The sequence below is a fragment of the Vombatus ursinus genome, unplaced genomic scaffold (assembly GCF_900497805.2).
Source record: "Vombatus ursinus unplaced genomic scaffold, bare-nosed wombat genome assembly UNPS02011613.1, whole genome shotgun sequence".
Classification (NCBI taxonomy): Eukaryota; Metazoa; Chordata; class Mammalia; order Diprotodontia; family Vombatidae; genus Vombatus; species Vombatus ursinus.
Window position 1 is genome coordinate 1631099 of NW_020951391.1, and position 26810 is coordinate 1657908.

The window sequence follows — 26810 nt, forward strand, 5'->3', positions numbered from 1 at the left end:
AAATTTCATTTGTGACGAGGAAAAACTTCCTAACAATTCGGGCTGTCCAAAAGTGGAATGGGGCTGCCTCCCTAGAAATTGAGTTCCCCACCTTTGGAGGTTGTTTGGAGGGATGTTATCTATTTCAACTCCCTCATTTGACAGATAAGGAAACTGAGGCCCAGAAAGCATGAGCAACTGACCCAAGGCCACACAGGTAGAGCCAGAATTCAAACAAAACCCAGTCCTCTGATTCCAGATTCAGCATTCGCTAAGGGATATTGGGAAGGAAGGTGTGTGCATGTGGGGAGGGGTGGGGAGGGTTTCCTGCCATGCATGGGATGAGAGAGCAGTTGGTTGTTTCCTGCTCCCAGACAGCCCTAAGTCTCAGCCTGTCTGAGACTCCTCCAAGCCTCTTGAGCTGTGGGGCATCGACAAAAGCCAGGGCTCTTCTTTGTGGTTTCTGGGTATTAACCATTAAATCCTCTGCCTTATCTCTTCAGGCGAGGGAAATGCAGACTCCTGCATCCTGCACCCCTGCGGTAAACACAAGCACATTGCTCAGAAAATCTCAGCTTCCCCCTCCTCGACACCCCCTCCCTAACTCCTCATCTTTCAGGCCTGGAGAAACCCAATGGCACAAAGCCCCACAGTCCAATTTTTATCCCCTGTCAGGTCCTGGAGAGAAATCAGTGCATATTGGGAGGCAGATCAGATTTCCTGCCCAAGACCTTCCTGTTGAGGAGACAGTAACAGGACCCAGGCATCCCCAGCCTTGCCCCCACTCTTGATCTCTGGAAGAAACTGGCATTTCCTGCCCCTCCTCCCCTTACTATTCTCTTTCCTCTTCTGGCTCCAGGAATCAGAGTGCCAAAATTCCGGATGGGAACGCCTTATCAATCTTGAAGTTGTCTTGGGGTTAGGGAGCTGGGCAGAGAGTGTGTGCGAGGGGCTGATGGCTTAGGTCATGGGAAGTGTCTGAAACCACTTGAGAAATGTGCCGTATGGCCCTAAAGAACGTGGGTTCTGGGGGTTAGCAGGAAGGCCTTCTACATCTTGCTCGGTAACTTCATTCTGAGGCATTGTGGACCGAGCAGAAAACGCCGGAATGGACATCAGGGCCTTCTGGCAAATCCCGGCTGACTTGATTCGGTGGATTGAAATCAGCTGCCTCCTGCAGAGCTATTACTCCCAACTCCCACTCCCCTCCAGGCTTTAACTCGGAGGGAGGTGACAGTGGGGGACTGGAGACAAAGACCTTCCATAATCTGCCTGAGAGGGATGGTTAAGAGGCCTTGGAAGCCCTTGGAGCCATTTCCCACCTCTCCCAGTCACCAAAAGTATAAAAGCATTCCTTGGAGCACAGAAAAAGTAAGCCCCTATATAAGCAAGGTTGAAGCAGGGCCCAGATAAGGCAAAGGGGACCCTTCATATACCACCTTCTCCAGTGCTGAAGACCTGAACTCACCTTCCCTCAATGTGTTAATCCCCTCTGACTCTAGGGGCTTCATTCCTGGGACCCCCGAGTGTTTACATGAGGCCAGGAGACTCGTAGTCCTGATCTGTCCAATTCCATTAAACTGGATTCCATGCAACATTTACTTGATTCCTACCTAAACAGCAAGTGCCTGTGCTTTAATTCATTTTTAGCAGGAAGAAAAAGCATGAATGAGGACAGTCCCCAGTGTCTTCCGCTAGAATCTCTCCCCCATTCGGGAAGCCGCCAACGGTGGCGTGCCTGTGGGCCTGGCACTCCTCACAAGCCAGAGAAAGAGAGGGAGACAGAGATGGACAAACAGAGAGATAGACACATTCGGCAGGATATGTTGTGTTCAGAAGCCGGTATCTCAGAGAGGCGATGGGGCTGGGAGCTGGGGTGGAGCCCGGGGGCAACAAAGAGCTGGAAAGGAAGCAGGAGGTGGAGAAGGCAGAGAGAACGGGAGACAGAGAAGTGACAGGTAGAGAGAGAACAAGATGGAGATGGTGGGGAGGGCAGGGAGGCCAGGAACTAGCTACTGGCTCCAGTCCAGGGGAGATCTGCCCACAGCTCATATTTTTTGTCCGGTGACAGCTAAATGAACAGAAAGCTAACTTCACAATCACCGGCTTCACACGTAATGAATATGAATAGACATCCGCAGAGCTCGCTTCTCAGGCTTATCTCGGAATTGACGGGTCTCTCCCTCCTCAGGTCACCTCCAAGCCAAGAGTCAGGCCATCCTCACAGGCCAGGGGTGGCTGGAGGGGCTTCCACCTGCTTCCCATTAGGCCTTGGCTTGCTTTCCCAGACTGTTCTCCCCTCTGCTCCCCCAGAGTTATCTGTCTGGACCTCGGAGATCTCAACTGCTGCTGGAATCCCACTCCCCAAGCTAGCTTTGTTCTCCAGGCTGCCTGCCCCCATGTCTCCCAGAAGCCCAGCGTAGAGAGGAAGGAGAGGATGGTGAGGCATGTGGCAGATGAGGAAAAGCAAGGCAAGGACCCTGAGTGGTAGGGGGACCTTGACTTCACACATCATTCCTGGGGCCTGGAGTCAGGAACACTTGAATTCAAATCCAGCCTAAGACGCTTAGTAGCTGTGTGACCCTGAGCAAGTCACTTAGCCTCTGTCTGCCTCAATTTCCTCAAAACAGTAAAATGGGGATAATAATAAGACCTATCTCCCAAGGTTGCTGTGAGGTTAAAAATGAGGTATTTGTAAAGCACTTAGCATAGTGACTAGCACATAGTAGGTGCTTAGTAAATGCTTATTTCCTTCCTCCCTCCTTCCCCTTCGTCCATTCCTTCTTTCCTTTCCTTCATTCCTTCCTCTCTTCCGCCCTCCCTCCCTTCCTTCCCTCCCTCTTTTCTAATATCTTTCTCCAATGATGGTGGGTAGAGGATTGAACAACACTTTTATCTGCCTTGCCTCTGGATGAGGCAACAGAGAAGGGTGTCCTGAATTGTGAGTTCAAAGATCTGGGTTCAACCTAAGTTAAGAACTTCAGATCTTAGCACCAGCTGGCAGTTACCTCTTCCTCTGACCCACCATCTCCCCCGGCAGGAGACAGCTTCAGTAACTCTGTCTCCCAGAAATAGGAAGCCCCTACAGTTTGTAACTCTGATACACCATCACCTAGTGATGGTTCTTCTCCCACCAAGGACTCCCCAGAGCTGTGCCTTCCACTCTCCTCCCGAAGTGCCTCTGGGAATACACCTCCCTGGATCTCCCATGGGGGAAGGCTATTGGAGAAGGGTTAGAAATTTAGGGAAAGGGAGAGAAAGTGGGAAAAGAGGCCCCATCCCCTCACCCCACCCTCTTGGAAATAAGAGGTAGGAATGAGTCACATTTCCCAGCTCAGAGCCACACACTTTCAATTCTCAAGTCCTCCCTTCGCCCCTCTTCTTTGTCTATTAAGTTTCTGAATCTCAGTCTCAGGGGAATGAAATCTCAGGAACCATTTGAAGTTACAGTTCAAGTCTTCCCTGGCTGAGATCTCGAATAGGAACTGCTTCTTCTTAGAGACATTTAATGCCCTCTCCATTGCCAACCATTTACACATCCATCTGAATTACAGCCCTAAAGACTAGACTTTCTGCAGTCCCCAGCCCACCCTGGGGGCCACAGAGACTGGAGTTGGTGAAGGCCTCACACACTGACAGGGAACAAATGCTCTGAATGGACTCTTGGTCCCAGAGGGCACACCTTCTCCAAAGGGCTGGATGGTTGGGAGACTGGGCCAGGTTTCCAAGGTCTCCATGATGTGTTCTAGGGAGGCTTCCATTTCCCCAAGCCCCGCATGTGTGGGCTAACAGGAAATGGGTGCTATTCAAGCACAGGCTAGCCCCGGGCTAGCTCATTTCTTGTCAGCTCTCCTGTCAAGTCTTGCTCCTTTATCCTAACGGTCTTCAGCCTGATGAGCTCACATTAGATCAGTCTTACCTCCTAAGCCACCTAACCTCATTCACAGAAAGCAGTAATGGCAGGGACCCAGCCCTGGGAAAGCCCAGGGGTTTCTATGCCCTAGTACAACCATGTTGATCACTAGCATCAAGTACCTCATGCCTACTCTGTACCAAGAACACACCTAGAAAGCTTGGGCCAATGTTTGCAAAGCACAGCTACCTAGCACAGTATTACACAGAGGTGGCAGAGGACATCTCAGCTCTCTGGCTTTGAGCATGACCTGAGAACCTGGTGACATGGTACATTGGAAAGGGCCCAGGACTGGAAATCTGGAAACCTGGATTTGAGCCCTAGCTCTGCCACTAACTAGCCCTATGGCTTTGGACAAGTCACCTCCCCTATGGGCCTTAGGTACCTATTCTATGAAATTAGGCGGATGGATTAGATTATCTTTAAGGTTCCTTCAGTTTTAATATTTTAAGACTCTACTGCATCCATCAGGGAAGACAGAGGGAAAGTTGAGATGGACAGGCTTAAGGAAGCAGGAAATAATCAGGCCGAATGAGTTGAAGGACACAGGCATCGTGGCAAAGCAGAAACATCAAGACGCTACCAGCTGCTCACAAGTGAAACCCAAGGCCCTCCTTCCTCACATTGGCAGGGAGTAGCAGAAATTCCGTCATGCAAACCAGCAACATCAATTTCCCTTTTCCTAAGCAAATTTCATTTTTGGGCAAATGGCCACCCAATCACAGCGGCTTTATGTTTTATACAGACCATAACTGTAGAGACCACAAAATTGGCACCAGCTCCCCTCAATGGCTCACAGAAAGTCAACTCTGCTTCTAAGAGGTGCTGAAATATCAGATCATCTCTTGGAAGCTCAAGCAGAAAGTGCCCATTTGAGATCTCAGAGACCAGGGGCACAGCAGGGTGTGGGCTTCAGACAGGGGAGGGAAGAGATTTAAGAAGAAGAGGGCAAAGTCAAGTCATTGAAAGCAAGCTAGAAGAGGCCTGCATTTATTGAGAACACGATAGCTGACCCACGGAAGGCAGGCTGAGATCCTAGTGTCTATGGTCCTCCATCTGAGCACACCACCCTACCGTTGCACTCCACTGGGCTTCCTCCCAAGTCACAACCTGATGAGACAGTGGGATCAGATGGACTTCCGTCAGCATAGAGAACAGCCACAGTATTTCAGGAGCCATCTAGTTCAATCCATACAACAAAGGAATCCTGCTGCCCCAGTCCTATGAAGTCCTCACCCTGGGGGTACAGGTGCTGTTTATGAGGAATCTAGCCCACATCACCCCTCCAAGGGAGGGTGAAGGTCAATGTCACAGCAGAACCAATGGGTTGGAAGGACAGGGCAGGGAGGAGGCAGAGATAGAGAGGTGATGGCCCATGGATAGATCCCTCGGGGCCCTTCTTCTTTATCCCCAATTGTCTTGACACTATCTACTTTCTCTTACCATAGATCAAGTTTTCTTCTCTCTGGAAAAGAAAAGGGGGTACTCAGGGGGGCCAGTTTCAAAGACTTAACCATGGCAGCACCAAGGCCTAGGAGGCAAGCACCCAAGTCATCCAGAATGAGCTGACTGGGGGGCCCAGACTTGCCACAAGTCTCATTCCCCAAAGTTAAAGCAATGGTCGTTTTTCTTTTTGCTTTTTAATGTAAATAAAATACACAAATACATTTAAAACCCCAGAGTTACACAACAGAACACACATATATTTTATATATATATATATATATAGATGGATAGATATATATAGGTATGTACAGGACACTGCAAATAGAGGTGGAAGACAGTTTCCCTGTCTGAGGGTAATGTCTGTCTCCCACCCTGATCCTGTCCAAGGCAGATGTGCTAAGGCAGCAGCAGCTTGGACCTCTGCAATAGCTGCTTGGAAGGAAGTAGGTGGCTGGAGATGAATCCGAAATCAAACCAGCTAAGAGCCCTGATAGTGCTTTCCCGGCTGACCTCTCAGCCCTCTTTGTGGCAGGCCACCATGCTTAGTGTTTTGGCAGAGCTGGTGGATTACACCTGAAATCTGGAGGATGCTGTGGGAAGGGGTCAGAGGGCTCTGCATGTATTGGCCTGCGGCTGCTCAGAGTCATGGCTAGCCAAGTGTTGCATGGGAAAGGAAAGGTGGCTCCTTTCCGATCTGCAGAAGAACATCCCTCCTGGGCAGGACACTGGGAAACCACCACCAAGAAAGAAGCCAAGCCCAGAAACTTCCCTACATCAAGCCCAGGGGCATCAGAGTTCTGCAATAATGAATTTGTAAAGATGGCACACAAAGCCATGCTGCCACCTGGAGGAGAAGGAGCAGCACTGCAGCAAATGAGGCCACAAGCCAGGGAGGGACACTGAGGCAGAATCTGGCCTGTGGCATCATGATCAGGCTCCACCTGGTGCCAGGGGCTTCGGGCAAAACCTCATTGCAGCAGCTCTTCCCAGGAGATAGGCTTAGAGAAAACCTCCCTTTCCAGCCAGAGATCATAGTTCATCTGGAAGTCCTCAGGGAGGTCCACTCGCTGGCCCAGGACACTCTGCAGGCAATTGTCCACAGGCAGGAAGTCAGGGTTGTTATGGGTCCGGTCATATCTTCGAGAGTTGAAACGTTCAATGTTGGCACGCAGCGCGCATTCTTCCGCCTGGAAGTCCCAGGGTCGGGCATCCAGATCTGGGGCGGGGGGGGGGGGGGGGGGGGGGGCAGAATTAGGAACAGCGAGGAGCCACTCTTAATGGGGCCTTGTTGCAGACCTTACCCACCATGAGCCCAGTCACAAAGGACAGATGAGTGTTTGAAAAGCAGGATACTTTAAGCATCGTCACTATTGGGAGGAGGTGACAGGCGAAGGGCCAAGGGAGGCCTTATAGAAAGGAAAATTTTCAAGGATATGAAAGATCATTATGTAGAGAAGAGATAAGACACTGCAATTCTCCATGTAAATTCAATTTAGCAAGTATTTATCAAGTGTCTACTATGTGCAGAATATTATACTATACTAGAGGATATATTTGGATCATGGAAAAGCTTCTAGACAGGAAACTTGAGGCCCACCAATAAGTAATTAAAGGAGGAAATGATTACTTTCACTAACAGCCGACTTTATCAAGCATGTAAAAGCTTTCACCGTCTTCACTGGGTCCTCACGACAAGCCAGGGAGTACTACCACCATCGGGGCCAAGGGGGGTGAAGAGAGAAGCCCTGGCCACACAGCTGCTGAGTGCTGGAGGTGGGATTCAAGCCTAGTTCTGCTACTTACTAATGTGTGATCTTGGGAAAGTGATCTAGCTTTCTGGGCCTCAATGTCTACCTTTGTAAAATCCGAGGGCTGGGCCACATGCTCTCCCAGGTGCCTTCTAACTGAAAACTCTACGATTCTCCATATATCCCTGAAGGTTTCTAATTTGTTCCTCCACCTAAGAGGCTTTTGTGGCCATCTTTGCAGAGAAGATGATCTCCGGGGTTTCCCCGATTCCGTGCCCACCCGCCCCTGCCCTCCCAGCCTCACCGTTCCCGTAGGCCCAGTCGTCGTTCAGCCGGTGCCGCCCTTTCTGGTAGATGGCCGACATGGTCTTCATGTTGCTCTTCCGCCACTGGCGACCCAGATACTTGGTCTGCACCTTGAGCAGCTTCAGCACATAGAGCTGCATCATGGCTTGCTTCACCTTCAAGGCCCGTTTCAGGATGGGTGCTGACTTGAAGACCACCAGCATCTAGAGCCCAGTCCAGGGGCAGCAATTAACACGTCAGTTAATGGTCCTAATTCATCCAATCCAATTACATGGCAGCTGGCAGAGTGGAGAGCTAACCTTGAAGCCAGGAAGACCCAGGTTCAAATCCTACCTCTGACCCACAGCCCTGAGGAGGCCAATTAGCCAGCCTCTCAGGGATCCAGGCATTTCTCTAAGACCACAAATTGCACAGATGGTGACCTGCATTAGCAGAGGGAGTTTTCTTACCTGGAACTTCCTGATACCAGTGAAATGACAAGCTTAGTTCCTATCCCTATCTCTAAGTGATGAAAAGGTCTATCCTCCAGGAATTGAAATGAACTGAGCCTCCCCTCATCATCCAATTCAGGAGATCAATTAAACAGAAATAATTTGGATACAGGAAACCTGGAGGGAAAGAATTTGGTTCACTGACCAGCCTCTGGTAACCCAACCCGGCTCAAGGGACTTGTGGCCCACGTAGGGGAAAGGGAAAGCTTGGAGGGACATGAGACAACTTCTGGCCCTAAGATTCACACCTGATGACACTCTTCACTCACCATGGTCCTAGAATGCTTCCATTTTGTTAGCTTGTTCAAGATTCGAAGCAAATTGATACAAGAGAAGAGATTCCGCCAACAAAACTGGTTATTATCTCCGGCTTCCTATAGGACAAACCCAAGATGAGGCTATCAGTGGTGAGACAAAAGGGCTTCTGTCAGCCACATCCCAGGGAGCACCCAGAGAAGCCCAGACACCCTATGGTGCACCACCTCTCCAGGATGAGGAGTAGGGCAGGCAGGGGGGGCTTTCTGGAGGTGGCTCAGCACTGGGGAGGAGCAGTCAAACCAGTGATTTCCCTCCTGCTGTCTTGGTCACCAAGGCCCTGGAATTACACCCTATGAGGAACACATAGCCCTTGGGGGGGCTCACTACCTTCTATGGACTTGAGCCCAGGAGATTTCGAGCTTGGTGTTCCCTGAATTCTGAGCTTCCAGATAGAGATCTAGCTAAGTTTGTTAGCTATGTAGCAGTGGGCAGCACATCACTCTGCTTTCTTTGACCCTCAGTTTCCTTGTATGTAAAATGGGGAGAATCTCACAGGGTTGTTCTGGTGGAAGTAAGCCCCTAGAGAAGTGTGGATAAAGCCCTCATTTCTCATTCTTCCAGCTCCACAGAAGGGCCTTTACAGGAAATAAAGAGGGCTGTCTTGTGGGAGGATTCCATCCTTAGGACAAGGACACTGGTCTCTTCCAGTTGGCTCCAAGTTGCCAAGGGTCAATCGAGCTGACTGCCCTCTTCTCTCCCCATCAGAGACACAAACAAATTCACTTACCAAACTCTCTGCTGTCAGCTCTGGCAGTTCATGAACCACACAGTAAGGGTAATCCAAAACAGAAATACTGTAGGGGTCAAGATAAAAAAAAAAAAAAGACAATTATCAGATTGCACACCGCCTCAGGTAGGGAGGGGGAGAAAATTTAAAACTCAAAAGCTTATGGAATTGATGGTTGAAAACTAAAACTAAATTAATTAAAAAAAGATGAACCTTCATAAGGGAAGCCCTAGGGCTTTCTGGGAGAGCACTGTGTGAGGTAACAGTTACCCTGCAAGGGCACCCTGGGCCCTCTTCTCTTTTTCTTTTATACTATTGTAGAACACTGGGCCTGGAGCCAGGAAGATCAGAGTTCAAATCTAGTCTCAGATGCTTTCTAGCTGTGTAACCCTGGGCAAGGCACTTCACCTGTTTGCCCTGTTTCCTCATACATAAAATGGGGATAATAATAGCCACTACCTCCCAGGGTTGGTGTGAAGATTGAAAGAGACAATATTCCTAAAGTGTTTAGCAACCTTAATGCACTACACAAATGTTAACTATTTCATGTGGTGACCTCATCAGTTCCTAAAGATTCAATCATCATCTCTACGCACAGATGATTTTCAGATCTGTAGATCCAGCCTGAATCTCTCTAGAGTCTGAGCGAAATATCATCAACCCTTTGGACTTCTTGGATTGGATATCCTGTAGGCAGCTCAAACTCCACTCCTCCAAAACAAGAGCTCGGCTATCTCCACCTCTGCCCTTACCTCCCACCTCCACCCTTCCTATGATTGTCAAGAGCGCCACCAACCTCCTAATCAGCCAGGCTCCAAAACCAGGTGTCAGTCTGACTCCTCACTCTCATCCCACACATCCAAAATGTTGTCAGATCTTGGCAATTCTCTCTTTACAACATCCACAGCAGCACCGCCTCAGGCCTGGACCATGACAGTAGCCTAATTCTGACTGGTTTCCCCTCCCCACTCAGCTGCACAGTGCTTCTTCTACGGTCCACATCTGATCATGTCTTCCTGTACCCACTCACTGTCCTCCACAAACTGCACTGTTCGGTTACACTGGCTACCTGCAGTTCCTCCCACACGATACTCCGTCTCCCAAGTCTATGATTTTGTACTGACTGACCCCCACGCCTGGAAGGCTCTCCCTCTTCAGCCTCACAATGAAGCTTCCCTGGACTCATTTAAAACTCAGCTCACATTCTACCTTCTGCTAACGGCCTTTCAGGCTTTAAAAAGCCTGCTGTCCTCCAAGATTACTTATCACTTACATTTTATATTTTTTTATGTACCTAATTATTTGCAGTGTTGTCTCCCCTATTAAAATAGATTTTCTTGAGGACAGGGGCCTGTTTTTTTTTACTTCCTTTACGTCCCTAGCACTCAGCACACAGTTTTTAGTAAATGTTTGCTAACTGACTGATAGACGCCTTTGGGAATAATCCTGGCTCTGTTTTCTAATGTGCTGTAGGAAAGAAAAGTTTTTAACCTTCTCCACCCCTCAGTTTCCCAGTTACAGACAACATTTGACACAAAATACTCTTAACAATTCCTGCGTTCTTTCAGAGGCATCAACATTCCAATCATCTCACGTCTAGCAGACTCTGCCTTATCCAGGTGAAGATCACATCCTAATTCCTGGTAAGTAGTGTCCTGGGGGTCAGGGATTCAAATTTCACAAGGCCCAAATGGTTTTGGCACTGCCAGTACTGATAAGAGCCTGTTTTGTGGAAGGCCGGTGTTTGAAGGGCTCCCTGGGCCGCTGGAGCCTAGTGCCATGAATTGGTCCACCTGCCAGGAGACATGAGCTTGCAGGCCCCCCTGCCCTCACCCCTCTCTCCCCCCACTGGCTCTTGTTACCTGTTCTTGGCGGTGATGTATGACATGACCGTCTGATTGAAGAATTTCAGAATCAAAGGGATGCAGTTGGCAAACACAAGATGCTGGGCCATGTACTCAAACTGAAACAGAGAAGACAGTGAGGGGGCCCGCGCTCTAGACTCTGGCGTCCTCTGGTGGGCAGAGACTCTCTCTCAGCTACGCTCTCCAGGCTCAAGGTCACAGCAAGGAGGGGACGAGGCTGGGCATCCGGGATACCTGATAGACGTGATTCAGCTTGAAGTGTTTGAGCAGCAGCAGCAACACCGCAGAAATGGCTTTCACGATGATCTCTTTGTGGCGGTTCACGTCCACCCCCAGCTTCATGCTCTGCAGCACAGTGGTTCTGAAAACACAAGGCAGGCATGATCAACTTAGCCACGGCACAGCGGGGACGCCAGGGCAGCCCAGAGCCTGCAGAAGGAGCAATGACGTCAGACGATCTCACTCCTTCCACCTCACTACCTCTTGGCAACTTCTCGGCTGCCCAGAGACGCTCGGCTCTCCGTGGAATCTCGATGGGACAGAAGAAACCTCGGGGGTTGGGTGGGGTCCCCCCACTGTTCTCCTGCCAAATGCTATTCTTATCTCTCAGGACCTCCTTGGTATCGTGACCTCGTCTAATAGAGACAAACTCCTTTCTTTTCCTTTCTCCTGAAGTGGCAGCTCCACTTGGGAGATGAATCATGGCACCAAAGCAAAGCACTAGGCATCTAGGCCAGAGAGACCTGGGGCTGAAGCCCACCCTGCCCAAAGACAAGCCACTCAACGCTTTGGGGCCTCTGCGAGTGAGGCTTATAACCTCAGCGGCACTTCTCCCTCACAGGGTTAGGAGAACCAAGGGATTTTTCACACCTCTTCCATCTGAGTCCCTTTCTCCAACAACCCAGATTTCAAGCCCTCATCGCCTATTGCCTACGTTATTCCAACCACCTCCTGAACGGTCTTCCTATCTCAAAACTCTCCCTGCTCCAGTCTATTCTATACACTAGAAAAACTCTGCTTGCAAGTCCACTGGCTAAAAGGAGACATCCTGACTAAAACGGGTGGGCAAGCTGCTCGGGTCCTAAGGATACCACAGAATCATGAAGCCTGAAGAAATCCGAGAAAACATATAATCCCACGCCCTGTCCCCACTTCATTTTCCAGGTCATAAAATGGAAGTCCCGGAAGTCCAGAGAGGGTGGTAAATGTCTTATACTTGGGCACCCAGCCAACCCACAGTTGCAGTGAGACTAAAATCCAGGTCTCCTGAATCCTAGTCCAAAGCTCTCCTATCATATTGTCTCCTCTGACCAGTCAACATATTAAATTCTACCTGGGGACACCCTTGAGTGCTGAGAAGCTGACCCTGACAATTCTCTCAGGTATCTTCCCTCCCCTACTCCATTCACAGGAATGATACCTACGGCATCTCCTCAGGTAGGACGTCAGCCAGGATGTTAATGGAGTCTGTTTTGGCTTTGGAAGTGGGAGCAGCAGCCAGCAGGATTTTCAGCAGGGCAATCTGGAGTGGGAACAAGACATTTAGAAAAAAGAGCATGGGCTAGTCTAGGATCAAAAGGCAAAGCTCCGAGGTGTAGATCTTTCTACATATACCCAGGTGGCTGAAGGAGGCAGCCGTGACCTGAACAAGAGAGAACAGGTGCTTTTCATTTACTAATGGAGACTGAAGGATGTTATCACTTGAGGGGGCACATACAGAACATCCTTGGTGAAAAGGAAAAAAACTACTCACCATGTACTGAGGCAGACTGGGGAGGAGACCTTGGTAAAGGGTTTCGGCAGGGACTTGCTCCACTTCCTCTTCTCCCTTTTAATATAAAAGGTCACAGGAACAAAACCTCTAAGTCTGACCAAACCTGGGCAAGCTTGCCTTGCCATCTGTCTAACTGGGGGTCTGTGAAGACTGAAACGCAGGTGGGAAGCCTCCCTCTAACTGACCTGTTGCCTCCTGCAGGGCAGAGGAGCCTGGGGGCTTGGGAAGCTACTTCCAAGGGGCCTGCCAAGTGGACGCCTCAAACTGGATATCTTAAACCGAACTTGTCCAAAACTCAACTCATTACCTTTTCCCTAAACCCTGGCCCCCACTACCTTGCCTGTCATTGCAGAGGGCAACGCCCCCTCCCAGTCCCTCAGGCTCACAACCTAGGAGTTACTGCGGCCTCCTCACTCTCTCTCACCATATCCAATCTGATGCCAAGGCCTGTGAATTTCACCTCCACAACCTCTCTCAAACACTCCCCCTTCTCTCCTCTGACACTGCCTCCACCCTGGGGCAGGCCCTCATCACCTCACACCTGGACTATTTCAATACCTACTGGTGGGCCTGCCTGCCTCAAGTCTCTCCCTACTCCAATCCATCCTCCATTCAGACACTAAAGTGATTTTTCCTAAAGCCTAGCTCCGACCATGTCACCCCCCTGCTCAATCAGCCCCAGAGGCTCCCTATCACCTCGATGATCACACAGAAAATCCTATTCGGTGTGTGAAGCCCTTCATGACCTGGTCCCTCTCTACCTTCATCTTATACCCCTCTACTTACTCTGTGATCCAATGACACCGAGCATCCTTTCTGTTCCCAAAACAACACTCTCCATGTCCCAACTCCAGGCATTTTCTACAGCTGTGTCCCATGCCTGGAGTGTCCTCCTGGCTCATCTCTGCCTTCTGGCTACCCTGGCTTCCTTCAAGTCCTAGCTAAAATCTCACTTTCTATAGGATGCCTTTCCTGATCCCTCTTAATTCTAGTGCCTTCTTCCCCTCTGGCCATTATCTCCTGTTTATCCTGCAAATACCTCGTTTGTACACAACTCCTTACATGTTCTCTTCCACATCAGATGGTGAGGATCTTGGGAGCAGGGCCTGCCTTTTACCTTTCCTTGTATCCCCAGCACTTAGCCCAGTGCCTGGCACACAGTAGGTTCTTAATAAATGCCTGTTGCGTGCCTGACTTCCACTTACCCCTGAGAGAGGAGAGCGAAGGTACTCCTCCTCCATCTGGGCCTGGACTTCTGCGATTGATGTGTACTTGTGCTGTTGTGGAAGAAAGGAAAGAAGGCACTCATGTGTTGATGGGTCACTCTCCAGACACCCCTCCAGGAGAAGGACACAAAGCAGCTAGTTTTCCAAACATTTTCTTTTGAAACACAACTCTTTGAGGAGGGATGAAGCCCTCGATGCAAAAGCCTGGTCCAAACAGGCATTTCTCACCTCCCTCTGGTTTCCTGTCTCACAGCAGAGAAGCACAAGTTACAGTGGGGACTGTGAAAGGTAGCCAACCTGAGGGCAGGCAAGGAGGGACAGCTGACAGCCCAACAGAGAAGAGGGAGAAGGAAAAACTACAAAGGGCAGCCATGAAACCACTAAGACATCAGAGCACAGCCATCAAGGGTAGTGGCGAGGAAACCCTGGCCTGAGGGCGTTTGAGCAACGAAACATGCTCGAAATTATGACCCTGAGGTACAACAAGGTTAAATTCAGTGCATTCTGTTTAAAAAGGTCAAGAAGTACACAGTGTGGGGCAGCTCAGTGGTGCAGTGGATAGAGCACCAACCCTGGAGTCAGGAGGACCTCAGTTCAAATCTGGCCTCAGATACATAACACTCACTAGCTGTGTGACTCTGGGCAAGTCACTTAACCCCAACTGCCTCACACAAAAAAAAAAGTACACAGTGCTATGTTGGAAAAAACTGCCCACCAAGGTGGTTAAATGTCAAGTCTGGGGTATGTGAAGGGGGGTGGTAAATTTATTTATGGGGAACAAATCATTCTCCAAAAAATGAGGCACTACTGTAAAGCTAGTCTGAAAAGCACATCCTCCTACTTTCCCGCTCCTCGCCTCTGGGTTGGGACAGGACCAGCCACACCAGAAGGTCCCTGAGGGCACTCACCAGCTTCAGGGTCCTGATGCTCTCATGAATCGGCCTGGGCAGCCCCACCACGGTGTTCGTGTCACTACAAGGGAGAAAGAAACAAACCATCTCCTGTTCTTAAGGCTAGCTAATCTAACACTCAAAGGAAGGAAGAAGGAAGGCCGCTTGGAGCAGGACTCAAAGGATTTGCTGGGCTGGGCGAGGGGAGGAAGTGCACCACTACTAAGGCAGGAATGAATGTAGTCCACACTTACCTGCCCAGTGTGTAGCCAATGAATTTACTTCGGCTGGATTCTAGGAACATCTCAATGTCTTTTTCTCTGCCGTAGATGGAAAGGGGAGATACATTACTGGACAGGTTAAGATGTAGAGTTTCTGGATGTGTGTGGGGGGGAGAGGGAAGTACTGGGACTAACTTCTTGTTTTTCTCTTTTGGAAAAAAGTAAGAATGGGGAGGGGAATCTAGGCAATATTTATTTTTGTTAAAAATTCCTTTATATCTAGATCTAAAGAAACTGTTAATTTAGTACATCACAAGATGTATTACTTAAAACTTGTTTTGCTCTCAGAATTACTTTTGACATGTTAAGAGTTCATCCAGATAATAAACTACAAAGTTACTGGTGGCTTTACTTTGATTTAAATCAAAACTGCTGATCCAGTTCTCTGCTTCCATCAACTTAAATGAACAGGAAAATCTTAAGAAAAGAAGAAATCACACGCGTTACAGCAACTCAGAAAGTTTCCTCTTTTGGCCACAGTATTTCCCACCCTTCAGATACAGAAAACACTCAGTTTTGGAAAAGCAGTTGAGGAAGAAAGTCTCATGTCTCCTTCTGATGCTTTCTTTTTATCATTTTTATAGACTTCCGAAAACTGGAAGTTTGCCTGGATTGAGAAACTCTTCTCCACCTTTTCATATGGTCTTCTTTTTCTTTGTTTTGTGTATTTTCAAACACATACCAATTTCTATGTTATCAAGTAGAAATATATGTGCGTGTATGTATGTGTGTGTATATATGCACACACATACATGAAGACTTTTATCTTAAACATTTTATTTGTCATTTAAAAAAAATTAATAATCCCTTTTAAATTCACACTACGCACTGAGCCCCTGAGGAGAGGCAGATGTTATCTTTTTCTTCAGCTCTGAGAAGAGGGGCTTCTTGCAAGAATCCTCGTTACCTGGAAGCTAAACCCTGGGATGTGACCCCACACGTTCCCTAAGTGCCATTGCTGGGCATGCCTCACTGCTCTGACCCTGTCTGTCCCACACATACACCCTGCGGGCTGACCCACGGCAGCCCTGCAAGCACAGGTGACATGAATGTTGTTGCCCACTCCTCCCGGGGTCAGGGATTCAAGACTCACCTAACCTTGGGAGCCCAGGGCAGCCCCTTTGGGCAGGTGAGTCGGTCTGTCGGAGGGTGCTGCATCGGGGGAGGCATCACCTCATCCCGCTCAAGGGGAAACGTCTCTCCCTCGAGGCCGCCGTCATCATCATTCTCCTCCTCCTCCTCTCGGGAGTCATCGGCCTTATAGGGATCCCGCTCATTGAACGCATCCAGGTTGTCTTGTTTTATGAGAGCCTGAAAACAGGAGCCAACAGACCCAGGAAAAGAGAATAGATGACGCCAGAGTGAGTGCCAACTGGAAGGACAAAAAAGGCACACGCGGTCAGAGCGGGTGAAGTGTGAAGAACATCAGAGAGGAAGCCCCGGCCACAGGGAATCTGGGAAGTTCGCAGGGGCTGCCCCGGCTGACGGCTTCACCAGAGCCCCGCCCCACGCTAACCTTGTGCTCTCGACGACCCCGTTTCTGCTGCTGTTCAATGAGGTCAGAGGCGGACGCCGGAGGGGAGGCCGCCCTCATGTTGCGAATCACCTGGATGCTGTCTTCGGGCAGAGGGGGGAGGCCTAAGATCTCCCGCTTTTCTGCCTTCATGCTCTGGAGCTCCTCGAAGCCTCCGAGTGTGCACTAGGACAGAGGACAGACATTGTGAGCCTCTCCAGAGCTAGATCCGCGTCCAGGAGTAAGGGGATTCCACCTGCCCCGTCCATCTGAACCACACCAGGGCCAACACACGCTCTCCTGACTTCCACTACATGGTTCAAAGCACCCGCTTAACCTTCATCTTTATGCTGTCCCACAATCTCTGAAGAAGGGTACAAATCCATTCCAAGGGTAGCTCAATGGCACCAACAGTGGATGAAGACCTTATGCCACTAGGACAAGTGGAATGATAAGCAGCTAAAGGGGAGAAAAGATGCTGAGCAATCACGCGGTCTGGATGCTTCTGGAACGGCAAAGTCAGCCCGTCAAGCTTACACAGGAGTACAAGCAATCCTACAACAGCGGTCTCCAAGGGCAGCACACAAGATGATCAATTGAGGTAAGGGTAGAGAATGTTTCAAATTCTACTGACAGTTCTCTTTTAATCTAACAAAATTAAGAAATGAAGCTCAACTGATAGTTACGAGACGGGCTGACACTGGCATCTTCACACAGTATGTGGGAGAGAAGAATGGGGTTCCACAGCATACTGACCACCGTGATTAACATTTTAAACTAAGGTTCTGTTGCTGAAAATGATGTCAGCCATAAACACGCTCACATAGGCACACCTTGATGGTTTTAATGATTTTTAAATACATTTGTTAAAATATAAAAATACATCTTCTGATTAGTTTGCAAAGACAGCCCATTCATCTGGAAAGATGGAAACTTACAAGTCCAATCTCAACAAAAACTGCATAACTAGTAGGTGAGGTTGAAAAATAAGACTAATGAAGTAGTGAGTTCAGCCAACCAGGTACTTCTTTCATTTGGATCTATGGATCACTGTGAAGCATCTTTTTCAGTGACAACAGACATTAAAAAAGCAAGAATTGAAATAAACTTAATTCATTAGAACTAGACCTTTAAACTGCTAAAAAAAAAAAAAGTGTTAAGCCAAGATTTAAAAAAAAATTTTTTTTAAGGCAATTGGGGGTAAGTCACTTGCCCAGGGTCACAGAGCTACTACGTGTCAAGTGTTTGGTCTGAGGTCACATTTGAACTCAGGTCCTCCTGACTTCAGGGTTGGTGCTCTATCCACTGCGCCACCTAGCTGCCCCGATTTTAAAAAATTGTAAAGTATATTCTACCACACTGCTCTTACTAAATTATTATATAAAACATTAAGAATACACCAAAAGCAAAAAAAACCTTTTGCTCTCACTTAACAATAACATAGTGAGAGCAAAAAGGCTTTTATACCATTAATTAATAATTTTAAAATGATTTAAAATACTACTCTACCCTTATCATATTCTAAGTTCTTTTTTATGTTTAAAATGTACATCATATATTAGCATAATAGTATAAATATACACAAATTGTGGTTATGTGTACATAAAAGTTTTGCTGATAACGGTGTGTGGATTTTGTTTTACAGAATCATAAATTAATTCCAACTTTAGGTCTTTGAAGAAAAGGCTAAATAGGATCTGACACAGACACGATATTTCATAATTCCTCCTAAGTGAAATAACATGTGAAGTTTAATCTAACCCTTCCCCAGGGAAGTCAAACCCTCAGGCCTGAGAGGCTTGGGCCGATCCTTCAGAACCGTATAACATCTGGGTGGTTTCACTATTGGGGGGTGATTCCATTTTCCTGTATGACTGGAGTGAATCACTAGGAGGAAGTCAACAACACGAATGATAAAGATGAGATACAAGTAAACCAGAAGGGCATAAGGACACTCCCCCAGGAATGCTCGCTGGTACTTTTGGTAGGGCTCCTCCTACACTTAAGGAGCCGCTCACTAACTTTGTCAAGAGTTGGTTCCATCTAACCAGAGAAGAGCGATTCCCTGGGTGCTAAGGTGATAGATAAAACCCTAGTCCCATCCTTTCACCCAGCTACTTCTCTGGTGATGGGAAAGGCTCCAGCCTTGGCCCTATCTCTGAAAACTAATGAGAGCTCCCATCTTGTGAGGACTGGTTGGCCCTCTCCCCTGGCATCACTCACTACCCTCTCTAGAAATGGGTCAGGTTTCACTGTCTAGATTGAGATGGCTGCAGAATGTCTCATTGTTTATTCTCAGTCCATTCAGGTGACATTTAACAGGAGGACATATTTATATGAGCTTTAATCTCAATCACTTTCACCCTCAAACAAGCTACAGGTCCAAGAACTACTTCTCCAAAAACAGCTTCATATGAAGAATATACAATTTCCTGCCACATTCTCTAAATCTACATTCTGATCTGGAGACCAAGTCTTCATGGGTCACATTAGCCACATGTGGCACCTCCTCTGACCAGTTCTGAGGCAGGACTCTTACCAATACTGTCTTCCAGAGAAGCAAAAGAACCTTCTTCATGGGGAAGTGAGGCGCATGTCCGCTGCAAAACTTGGTCACCATCCCAAACAGCATGATGGAGAATGGCTCGTTGTTATACAGGGGAGAGCCTGGAGGCAACACAAAGACACCCTTCAGTCAGGGCAGCCCTCTGGTGCTAAAACGTTTGCCAGTGACACTGGCTTCCAGCCATTCTTACAGACTTACAGCACATTAATAGGAGTCATACCTAGCTCTGCTCGGAAAGTCTGTCTCATGGTCTTCCAGTCGGCTTTATCGCCCTCACATTCTTGGTGAACGGTCTCTACAATCAGGTACATGATATTGAGCAGTACTCTGAGGACAAAAGCCAGTTCATGAACAGAATAGGATATGGGAAATAAGGGCCACTTCATCACATATCACCTACTACTAAAAAAATGTACTTCTAAAATCTGCAGAAACACATGTACTGATGTGAAGGGGTCAAAACTGGAGTCTCCCATGATAAAAAGCCAAATTGCTGTACATTTCTCCTATTAGGTGCTTCAGCTTCTGCAACCTTCATTACGAAAGCATTTTAGGAACCTAGTTTTTCTCTTAAGGGCAATGCCCAAAGGGAGTGTGTCAAAGCAAGGGCAGAACCAGTGGAAGCTGAAATGAGGACTGGGTGGGGGGAGGGCAGAAAGAGGCCAGGATTGGATGGGAGATGACAGTGGGGAGGAGGGAACGGGATGGCAAGAGCAAGAGAAGTAACAAGGATGGGGCAACATCTGGGGCTTAAACCACAGTTGAAAAAGAAAGGCTCTGACCTAAGCTTCCTTATCCTCCCCAATTCAGAAGCGATCCACGGACCTCTGGTCAACAGTTACTTATGGAGCATCTGCAAGGTTCAGGGCACTCTCTAGGTATCACTGCCCTTCGAGGACAACACTGCCCACAGAAGAATGCAAGATCGTGTCCCTAACATCTCCCTCTATCTGGCATTCGGCAGCGTCTTCCTAGCACACCTGCTCCCAAAGGCTACATCTCTCGGAATGAGAAGGTGCTTTACAAGATAGGCTGACACAGTACATTTACATTTACATTAACTTCACACATAGCCCTGACTACCCTTGGCTCTCACTATCCCATTAATTGCTTACCCAGAGTCCTACCATACCCTGAAGATAAATGTACATGGGAGAAATATAAATGGAAGAAAAGGAAAGATAAAAAATTTCCTCTGACCCCTGCTGCGGTTAGAATTCCCAACCCAAGCTAAAACTGCATTAGCCTCAGGCTTGCCAGACCCTCATCGGAGGAAACACGCAGGAAAGCTCACCTCAGGTCAGTGCTGTCAGCCAAGGAGATGGCGGGCTTCCTCACAGCATTGCTGCAAGCTGCACTGTTGCTAAATCAAAAGAGAAAGAGTCAGATTCCTAAGGGTGGTATACTTCCCTAGCCGCTCCATGAAATATGAGGTTAAATAATTCAAATAATGGCAACATTTAAGAGTGCTAATCAGCTGGATCACCACATGAGCCAGGTTAGTTTTAATTATTTGGTTTTATTATTTTAGCCAAGTAGTAGCTACTTTAGATTCAAACCCTTGAACCTGACAAAGCAAACACAGCCATAACAGAGGCTAGAGGCAAGCCTGGGTTCAGTTTGTATGGTAGGTATTTGCCTACCTTTTTTATGAGGGAAATTATTAAGCAAACATAATATCAGGTACTCTACTAGAGAGGAGAGTTAACAGATGGGAAGTCTTCTGGTTAAAATGTATGGAGGTGTTTCAATGATTTCTCCTGGGGACTATTTCTAGTCCTGAAGTTCTGAATCAGGATTTTCCCTCTGTTGTATTCCAGGAAAGAGTAAAGGCTAGAGAAAGTCATTCTCTGGGCTTGGTAGGCTAGACCCAAGGTGTCAAATCCAGCTCATTGTGGCCTTCAATGCTCCAGAACCAGAGGAAAATATCACTGGGAAATAGTTATCAAAACAAATAAAAACACAACGGACCACAGTTACGTTAACACATGGTTTTCTAAGTTAACATGTAGCTACTTTAATGGGGTTTGATCCCACTGGTCCAAACTGTCTAATGGACTAAGCCAACGAGAGGTCCTTCTGCACGCCCTTTCTTTATTTAAACCCCAGATAAAAAGTGCTTACTCAATCTCCATGTTCAGTAGCTCCACCAAAGCATTGAACGTGCCTACTTCCAGGAGCAGGAAGACATTGTATCTCGACCATGACTGAACTTCGGATTCAGAGGTACACTCGCCAAAGGTACCTAGATACACATACACAAGATGTAGGTCATTGCCCCACTCCCAGTTGCCTCCACGGGACAACTGTAATGCCAAGAGGCCTTGGGCCCTCTGAGAGCAGCCTCACTGACCTTGGGCAACATAGAGGATTGCTCGGGCTACTTTGAGCCTCTTCTCCCGGGCGGTGACTTCTAAGCCATCCAGGAGCCTCATGGCATGGGTACGATGCTGGTTAATATCAAGTTCGGTCCACTTCTTATCTGCCACTATAAAGCAAAAGACCTAGTTAGCCTTAAGGCTGAAAAGCCAAGTTCTTTAGAGTGTATATAACTTCAACATGTTATAGTCAGGATGACCAACATGACGAGAAGTGTCAAAGAACACATGGAGAAGTTATTCCCTATGTAGAGAAGAAGTTCAATCTGCTGGTCTAAAGATATGACTGTCAAGACCAGAAATGCTGATTTTTTTCACCATACTGAACATGATTATAAACAGAAAGGGGCAGCTAGGTGGTGCAGTGGATAGAGTACTGGGCCTGGAATCAGGAAGCCCTGAGTTCAAATCCAGCCTCAGATACTTACAAGCTGTGTGAACCTGGGCTAGTCACTTAACCCTGCTTGCCTCAGTTTCCTCATCTGTAAAATGAGCTGCAGAAGGAAATGGCAAAACCATTCCAGTATCTTTGCCAAGAAAACCCCAAAGGGGGGCATGAAGAGTCAGATACAACTCAAATGACTGAACAACAACAGAAACAGAAAGAGATTTTAAAATTTATTTTTACAATGTGCTAACTTTTTGAAGCTGAGTCACTGCCTGGTGACTTATGAGGCTGTGCCAGTGTGTTCAGAGGCCTGAAATCTAGACATGACTAAAGAAAACATAAACTACTGTAGCCCTCAGGAGACAGGCTGAAGGGAAAACAAGGGCAGGAAGGGAGGAAATCATCTCACCATGAATCCTGAAGTCTTCCTCAAAGCATTTTCGGTTCATCAGAAACTCGGGTCCTTCAGTGTAACTATAAAGTTCTGCCAAAAACAAAGGCTTATTAGCTGCAGCCATGTTTCAACAATTCAAGAGGAAAAAGAAGTAACATAGGTTCTTGTTCTGTTCCTGTTTCTTTAATGATACAAACTGAACTAGGCCACTTACTATTGGGTATTTTTGGTTTTTCTCATTTGCAAAATGAAAACAGTGTTGATTTGCCTCAAATTTGATTAAAAAGTGATTGAGAAGTTAAAGCATCACCAGATGCAGGTAATATATAACATTAAGCCTTTCACATCCTCACTTCCAACCAGCCTCTTCAGAGGCTAAATGGCACCAGTCTGGAAGAAGTCTCTTCAAGATACAAGCTATTTCTTGTATGTTTGATGCACCATGGGTGATTACTACATGTCATGGACCATCTTCACATATACCATCCATTATAGTAGAGTTGTTTTTCTAGCAATGTAGATGCCTTTCACTGATTCAATACTCTTGCCTGGCTTGAGATCAGAAGCATTCATCTCTAAGTTGGCTGATCATTATGATCTCATCATCAGCTCCCATGGATTCAACTGTCACCTTAATACAGATGATTCTCAGATCTACTTAACCAGTCCTGACCTCGAGTCTCACATCTCCAGAGGCCTAATGGACATTTTGAAGTGCATGTCCAACAGACATCTCAAACTCAACATTTCCAAAACTGAACTCCTTATCTTTTCTTCAAACCTACCTTCCTTCCACTCTACAGAGCATTTAAGTAGCACTTCAAAGTTTACAAAGCACTTTACAAATATTATCTCAATTTACCCTCATAACAACTCTGCAAAGTAGGTGCTATTAATATCCTTATTTCATAGATGAGGAAATCAGAGGCAAACAGAGGTGAAATGGCTTGCCCAGGGTCACATAACTACTAAGTGTATGAGGTCACATTTGGACTCAGGTCTTCCTGACTCCAGGTCCAGCTCCCACTTTATTCATTTACTCCCTAGACTTCCAAACTTATGACTGATGGCACCTCCACCTTCCCAGTCACCTAGGTGTCACCCCTGACTCCCCTCCACCCCCAGATCCAATCGTTGCTGTCCTATCAATCCCATCTTCACAGACCTCCTTGTATGAGGCCCCTTCTCCCCTCTGACACTGGTTACAAATCTCCTTGCCTCCAGTCCATCCTCCACTCAGCTGCCAAAGTGATCTTTGTAAAGCACAGACTTCTAACCATGTCACCCCAGCCCCCCTCAATAAACCCTAACAGTCCTTTATTATCTCCAGAATCAAATGAGAACTCCTGTTTGGCTTTTAAAATCCTCCATGACCTGGCTCCTTCCTATCTTTCCAGTCTGCTTACACTCTTCTCCCCTCCATGTCCTCTGTGCTCTAGTGACCCTGGCCTCCGTGCTATTCCTCAAACACTCCAGTACATCTCTCCACTCACCGATATTTTTCTCCTTCCTCATCACCACTTCCTTCAGGTCTCAGTTAAAATACCACCTTCTACACCAACCCTTTCCAGCTTCTTTCCACCCCCACCCTCACTGAATAGCTCCTTCCCTCTAAGACTACCTCCAAATTTCTCCTTTATAAATTTTCTACGTACACAGCTGTTAGCATGATGTCTCCCCCATTAGAATGGGAGCTCCTTCAGGGCAGGGGCTATTTTTTTCTCCGCATCCCTAGTAAACATTTAGCACAATGCCTGGTCCATAGAAAGTACTTCATAACTGCCTGCTGACTGACTTGAGGGATGTAGTCTGCTGACTTCAATAGCCTGGTCTAACTGGCTTAAACACCCACAGATGCTTCATGAGAGGAAAACAATAATTTATGATCAGAGTAACTGGGAGTCATGAAATACTCAGTATCTGACCCAAATAACAAAACATTTCCCTAAAACGTTAAAAAGATTTATTTGGGGGTAGCATTTATTCATTCCAAGTTTGTGCTCACATCACTAACTATTTAAAGTCAGGAGAAAATTTCCAACCAATTAGAAAGGCATTCCTTTACCTGAGAGCTCAGCAGCCCACTTATCTGTATCTGCATATTCAAATTCCAGATCTGGGGACTCAGAATAGCCCTGCTGAGAAGAAGAAATATTTTAATATAAAAGGCACTTTTATATTCTAAGTACTCATAAAAGTGAAAAACATAAATCCTCCTAAAAGTCACTCAAGTGATATAGTAACACAATCTCTTATGCTTTATAGATACATCTAATGCTTTCCACAATAGCCTCTAACATAGTACCCACATGTGTATAGGATTATCTCCACCACAAGCCCTGAAAATTTGGGAAGCCTCTCTTTCACCTTATCCCACCTATTCAGCAGCAAAATATCTATTGAAGTATTTTGGTCTCTAGCGCCCCTAAGATCTGACTGATGGAAACACAGCAGCCGTCACACTGAAAGACTGCTGAGCAGAACTCAACATTCAAAGTACAGCAGAAAAAAATGCCAATCGACTGCAGAGAGTTAAGTTAGCTGACGGGTGTGGAGTAAGCACCTATTCTGTGGGAAGTCAGTGGGAAATGAAAAGAAATAAGCTTCCCGAACTCATTTTTAGTCTACCTGAGGAGACAAAACTCACATGAGAAATGACAAGACAAACATTAAATTATAAATAACAAGCAGAAAAACTCTGGTTATTATTTTACCTATTCATATAGTGAGTCCAAACATAGTTACCATTTATACAGTGCTTTAAGGTTTGCAAATATTTTATGTGTATTATCTCATTTGAACAACTACACACAGTAAGTCTGATATACGCCGGAGACTCAGTTTCCTCATCTGTAAGAATGGAACAACACTATTTTTCACTAACTCCTCACAAGTTTGTGAGAAATGAAATTTTATAAATTGTAAAGTACTATATAAGTATAACCTATTATTATAATTAATAATTATGCCTCCAACAGAGTTATAAAGAGGTTCCACTATGTTACCAAGTATTTAATTAAATGCCTACTACCTAAGGTACCAGATAATGTGCTTGGTGCTGGAGATATAAAGACAAAATAAATAGTTCCTGACCTCAAGAGCTTCTGTTTGGGGGGAAAGGAGACAACAGGTACACATATAAGTACATATAAAATAAACCACCATTTATTGGGAGGGGGGTAATTTAGGAGGGTGGCATTTAAGACTGAGTTTTGATGGACACAAGGAATTCAGAAAAGCAGAGGGGAGGAGGTGGTGCACTCCTGACATGGGATGCTTTCTGGGGACAAAGGCAGGGAGAAGGGAGATGGGAATGCCAGGGAGCCAGTCTGGCTGAATGAGTGTGAGAAGGAGCTGAACAACAAGGATGGCAAGACAGGCTGGGCCCAGGTTGGGAAGGGCTTTCAATGTCAAACAGAGGAATTTGTAGTTGATCCCAAAGACAACAGAAAGGCACCGGAGGTTACTGAGGGACATGGCAAGACTTCTCCTTTAGGAAAAGCAGTGGCAGCTGTCTGGAGCATGAATTGGAATCCGAGAGACTTGAGAGTGGGAAGACCAGTTGGGAGCCTACCGCAATAATCCAAGCAAGAGGCAATGGATGAGGCTCTGAACTGGAGAGGCTCTACGAGTAGAGGCGAGAGGGTCAGAGGAGGGAAGTGTTATGGTCACAGAAACAAGATTTAACAAGGAGTGGACTATGTGAGGTACAGGTCAATGCCAAGGCTGTGAATGGCAGTGAATGAGAGAATGGCAATGTCTTCTACAGAAACAGAGACGGCTGGCAGAGGAGCAGGTTTTGGAAGAAACATGGTGAGTTTCAGAACTGAACAACCTGAGCTCTAGGTCTGATGACTTTCAGACAATTCTGAAGAAAGGTAGAAACGGTGAGTAAATGGGGAGATGTATCGACATAGGGCCCTGCCTTCCACCTTGAGATAAATGTCTGGATTTCGATGACTCTGGAAGATAAAGTAAGGCTGACAATTTTGTGCAACTCTGCCTCCCTTAAATCCAATTCAGCCACGAGGCAAGACGTCACTCCGTGGTGACATTGGTCCTTTTTGAAATGAAGGCCAAACAACAGCAACAACATTTGTCTCCCAATTGTCTAAACTGCCATCTATTGCATCTTAGTAAAAACTGAGGCACAGGGAGTAAGATTTGACAAATATTTCTGTTGCCTGCTATTGATATCTAACTAGGGAGATGAGCAATTACTTCTGAATTCCCTACTATAAAGGCCATTCCAACAGCCTCTTCTCAGTCTGAACCCTTCCTGAACTTTGTGTAGCATCGGACACTGCTTACTTTCCCCTCCCTGAAATTCTCTTTTCCCTTGGTTTCTACGACATCACATTCTGTTTCTATGCCTACTTCTTAGATTATTCTGTTTTCTCCTCCACTCCAGTAAATGTGAGGTCACAGGATTTAGAGCTGGAGAGTGTCTTGGAGATGATCTAACATACCCCCCCTCCCCATTTTACAAATGAGGAAACACATGTGGGTACTATGTTATATTAAAAGACCTGTGTGAGCTCATACTAGTTTGAGTAGCAGAAGCGGGTTTCTAACCTAGGTCCTCTGACTCTAAATTCAGCATTTTT

General features: G+C 46.8%; 1 protein-coding gene across 3 annotated transcripts in view; it reads right to left on the reverse strand.

Annotated features, from left to right (window-relative positions):
• Positions 1 to 5572: 5572 nt before the first annotated feature.
• Positions 5573 to 26810, reverse strand: part of STRIP1 (striatin interacting protein 1) — a 29237-nt gene continuing 7999 nt past the window's right edge. For 2 of the 3 annotated variants that reach the window (XM_027856754.1, XM_027856755.1), the window contains exons 2-21: positions 24269 to 24341; positions 22219 to 22293; positions 21397 to 21531; positions 21168 to 21288; positions 20338 to 20406; positions 19264 to 19370; positions 19017 to 19144; positions 16481 to 16663; positions 16058 to 16275; positions 14938 to 15003; positions 14702 to 14765; positions 13773 to 13844; positions 12547 to 12621; positions 12218 to 12315; positions 11028 to 11154; positions 10791 to 10891; positions 8929 to 8995; positions 8153 to 8257; positions 7391 to 7595; positions 6307 to 6554 (exon numbers count right to left, since the gene is read on the reverse strand). In XM_027856754.1, coding sequence (XP_027712555.1) covers positions 6307 to 6554; positions 7391 to 7595; positions 8153 to 8257; positions 8929 to 8995; positions 10791 to 10891; positions 11028 to 11154; positions 12218 to 12315; positions 12547 to 12621; positions 13773 to 13844; positions 14702 to 14765; positions 14938 to 15003; positions 16058 to 16275; positions 16481 to 16663; positions 19017 to 19144; positions 19264 to 19370; positions 20338 to 20406; positions 21168 to 21288; positions 21397 to 21531; positions 22219 to 22258 — 2229 coding nt within the window. In that variant the 5' untranslated portion in view covers positions 22259 to 22293; positions 24269 to 24341. Of the gene's footprint in view, positions 6555 to 7390; positions 7596 to 8152; positions 8258 to 8928; positions 8996 to 10790; positions 10892 to 11027; positions 11155 to 12217; positions 12316 to 12546; positions 12622 to 13772; positions 13845 to 14701; positions 14766 to 14937; positions 15004 to 16057; positions 16276 to 16480; positions 16664 to 19016; positions 19145 to 19263; positions 19371 to 20337; positions 20407 to 21167; positions 21289 to 21396; positions 21532 to 22218; positions 22294 to 24268; positions 24342 to 26810 lie in introns of all 3 variants that reach the window. The other variant, XM_027856753.1, reaches the window with a different exon arrangement.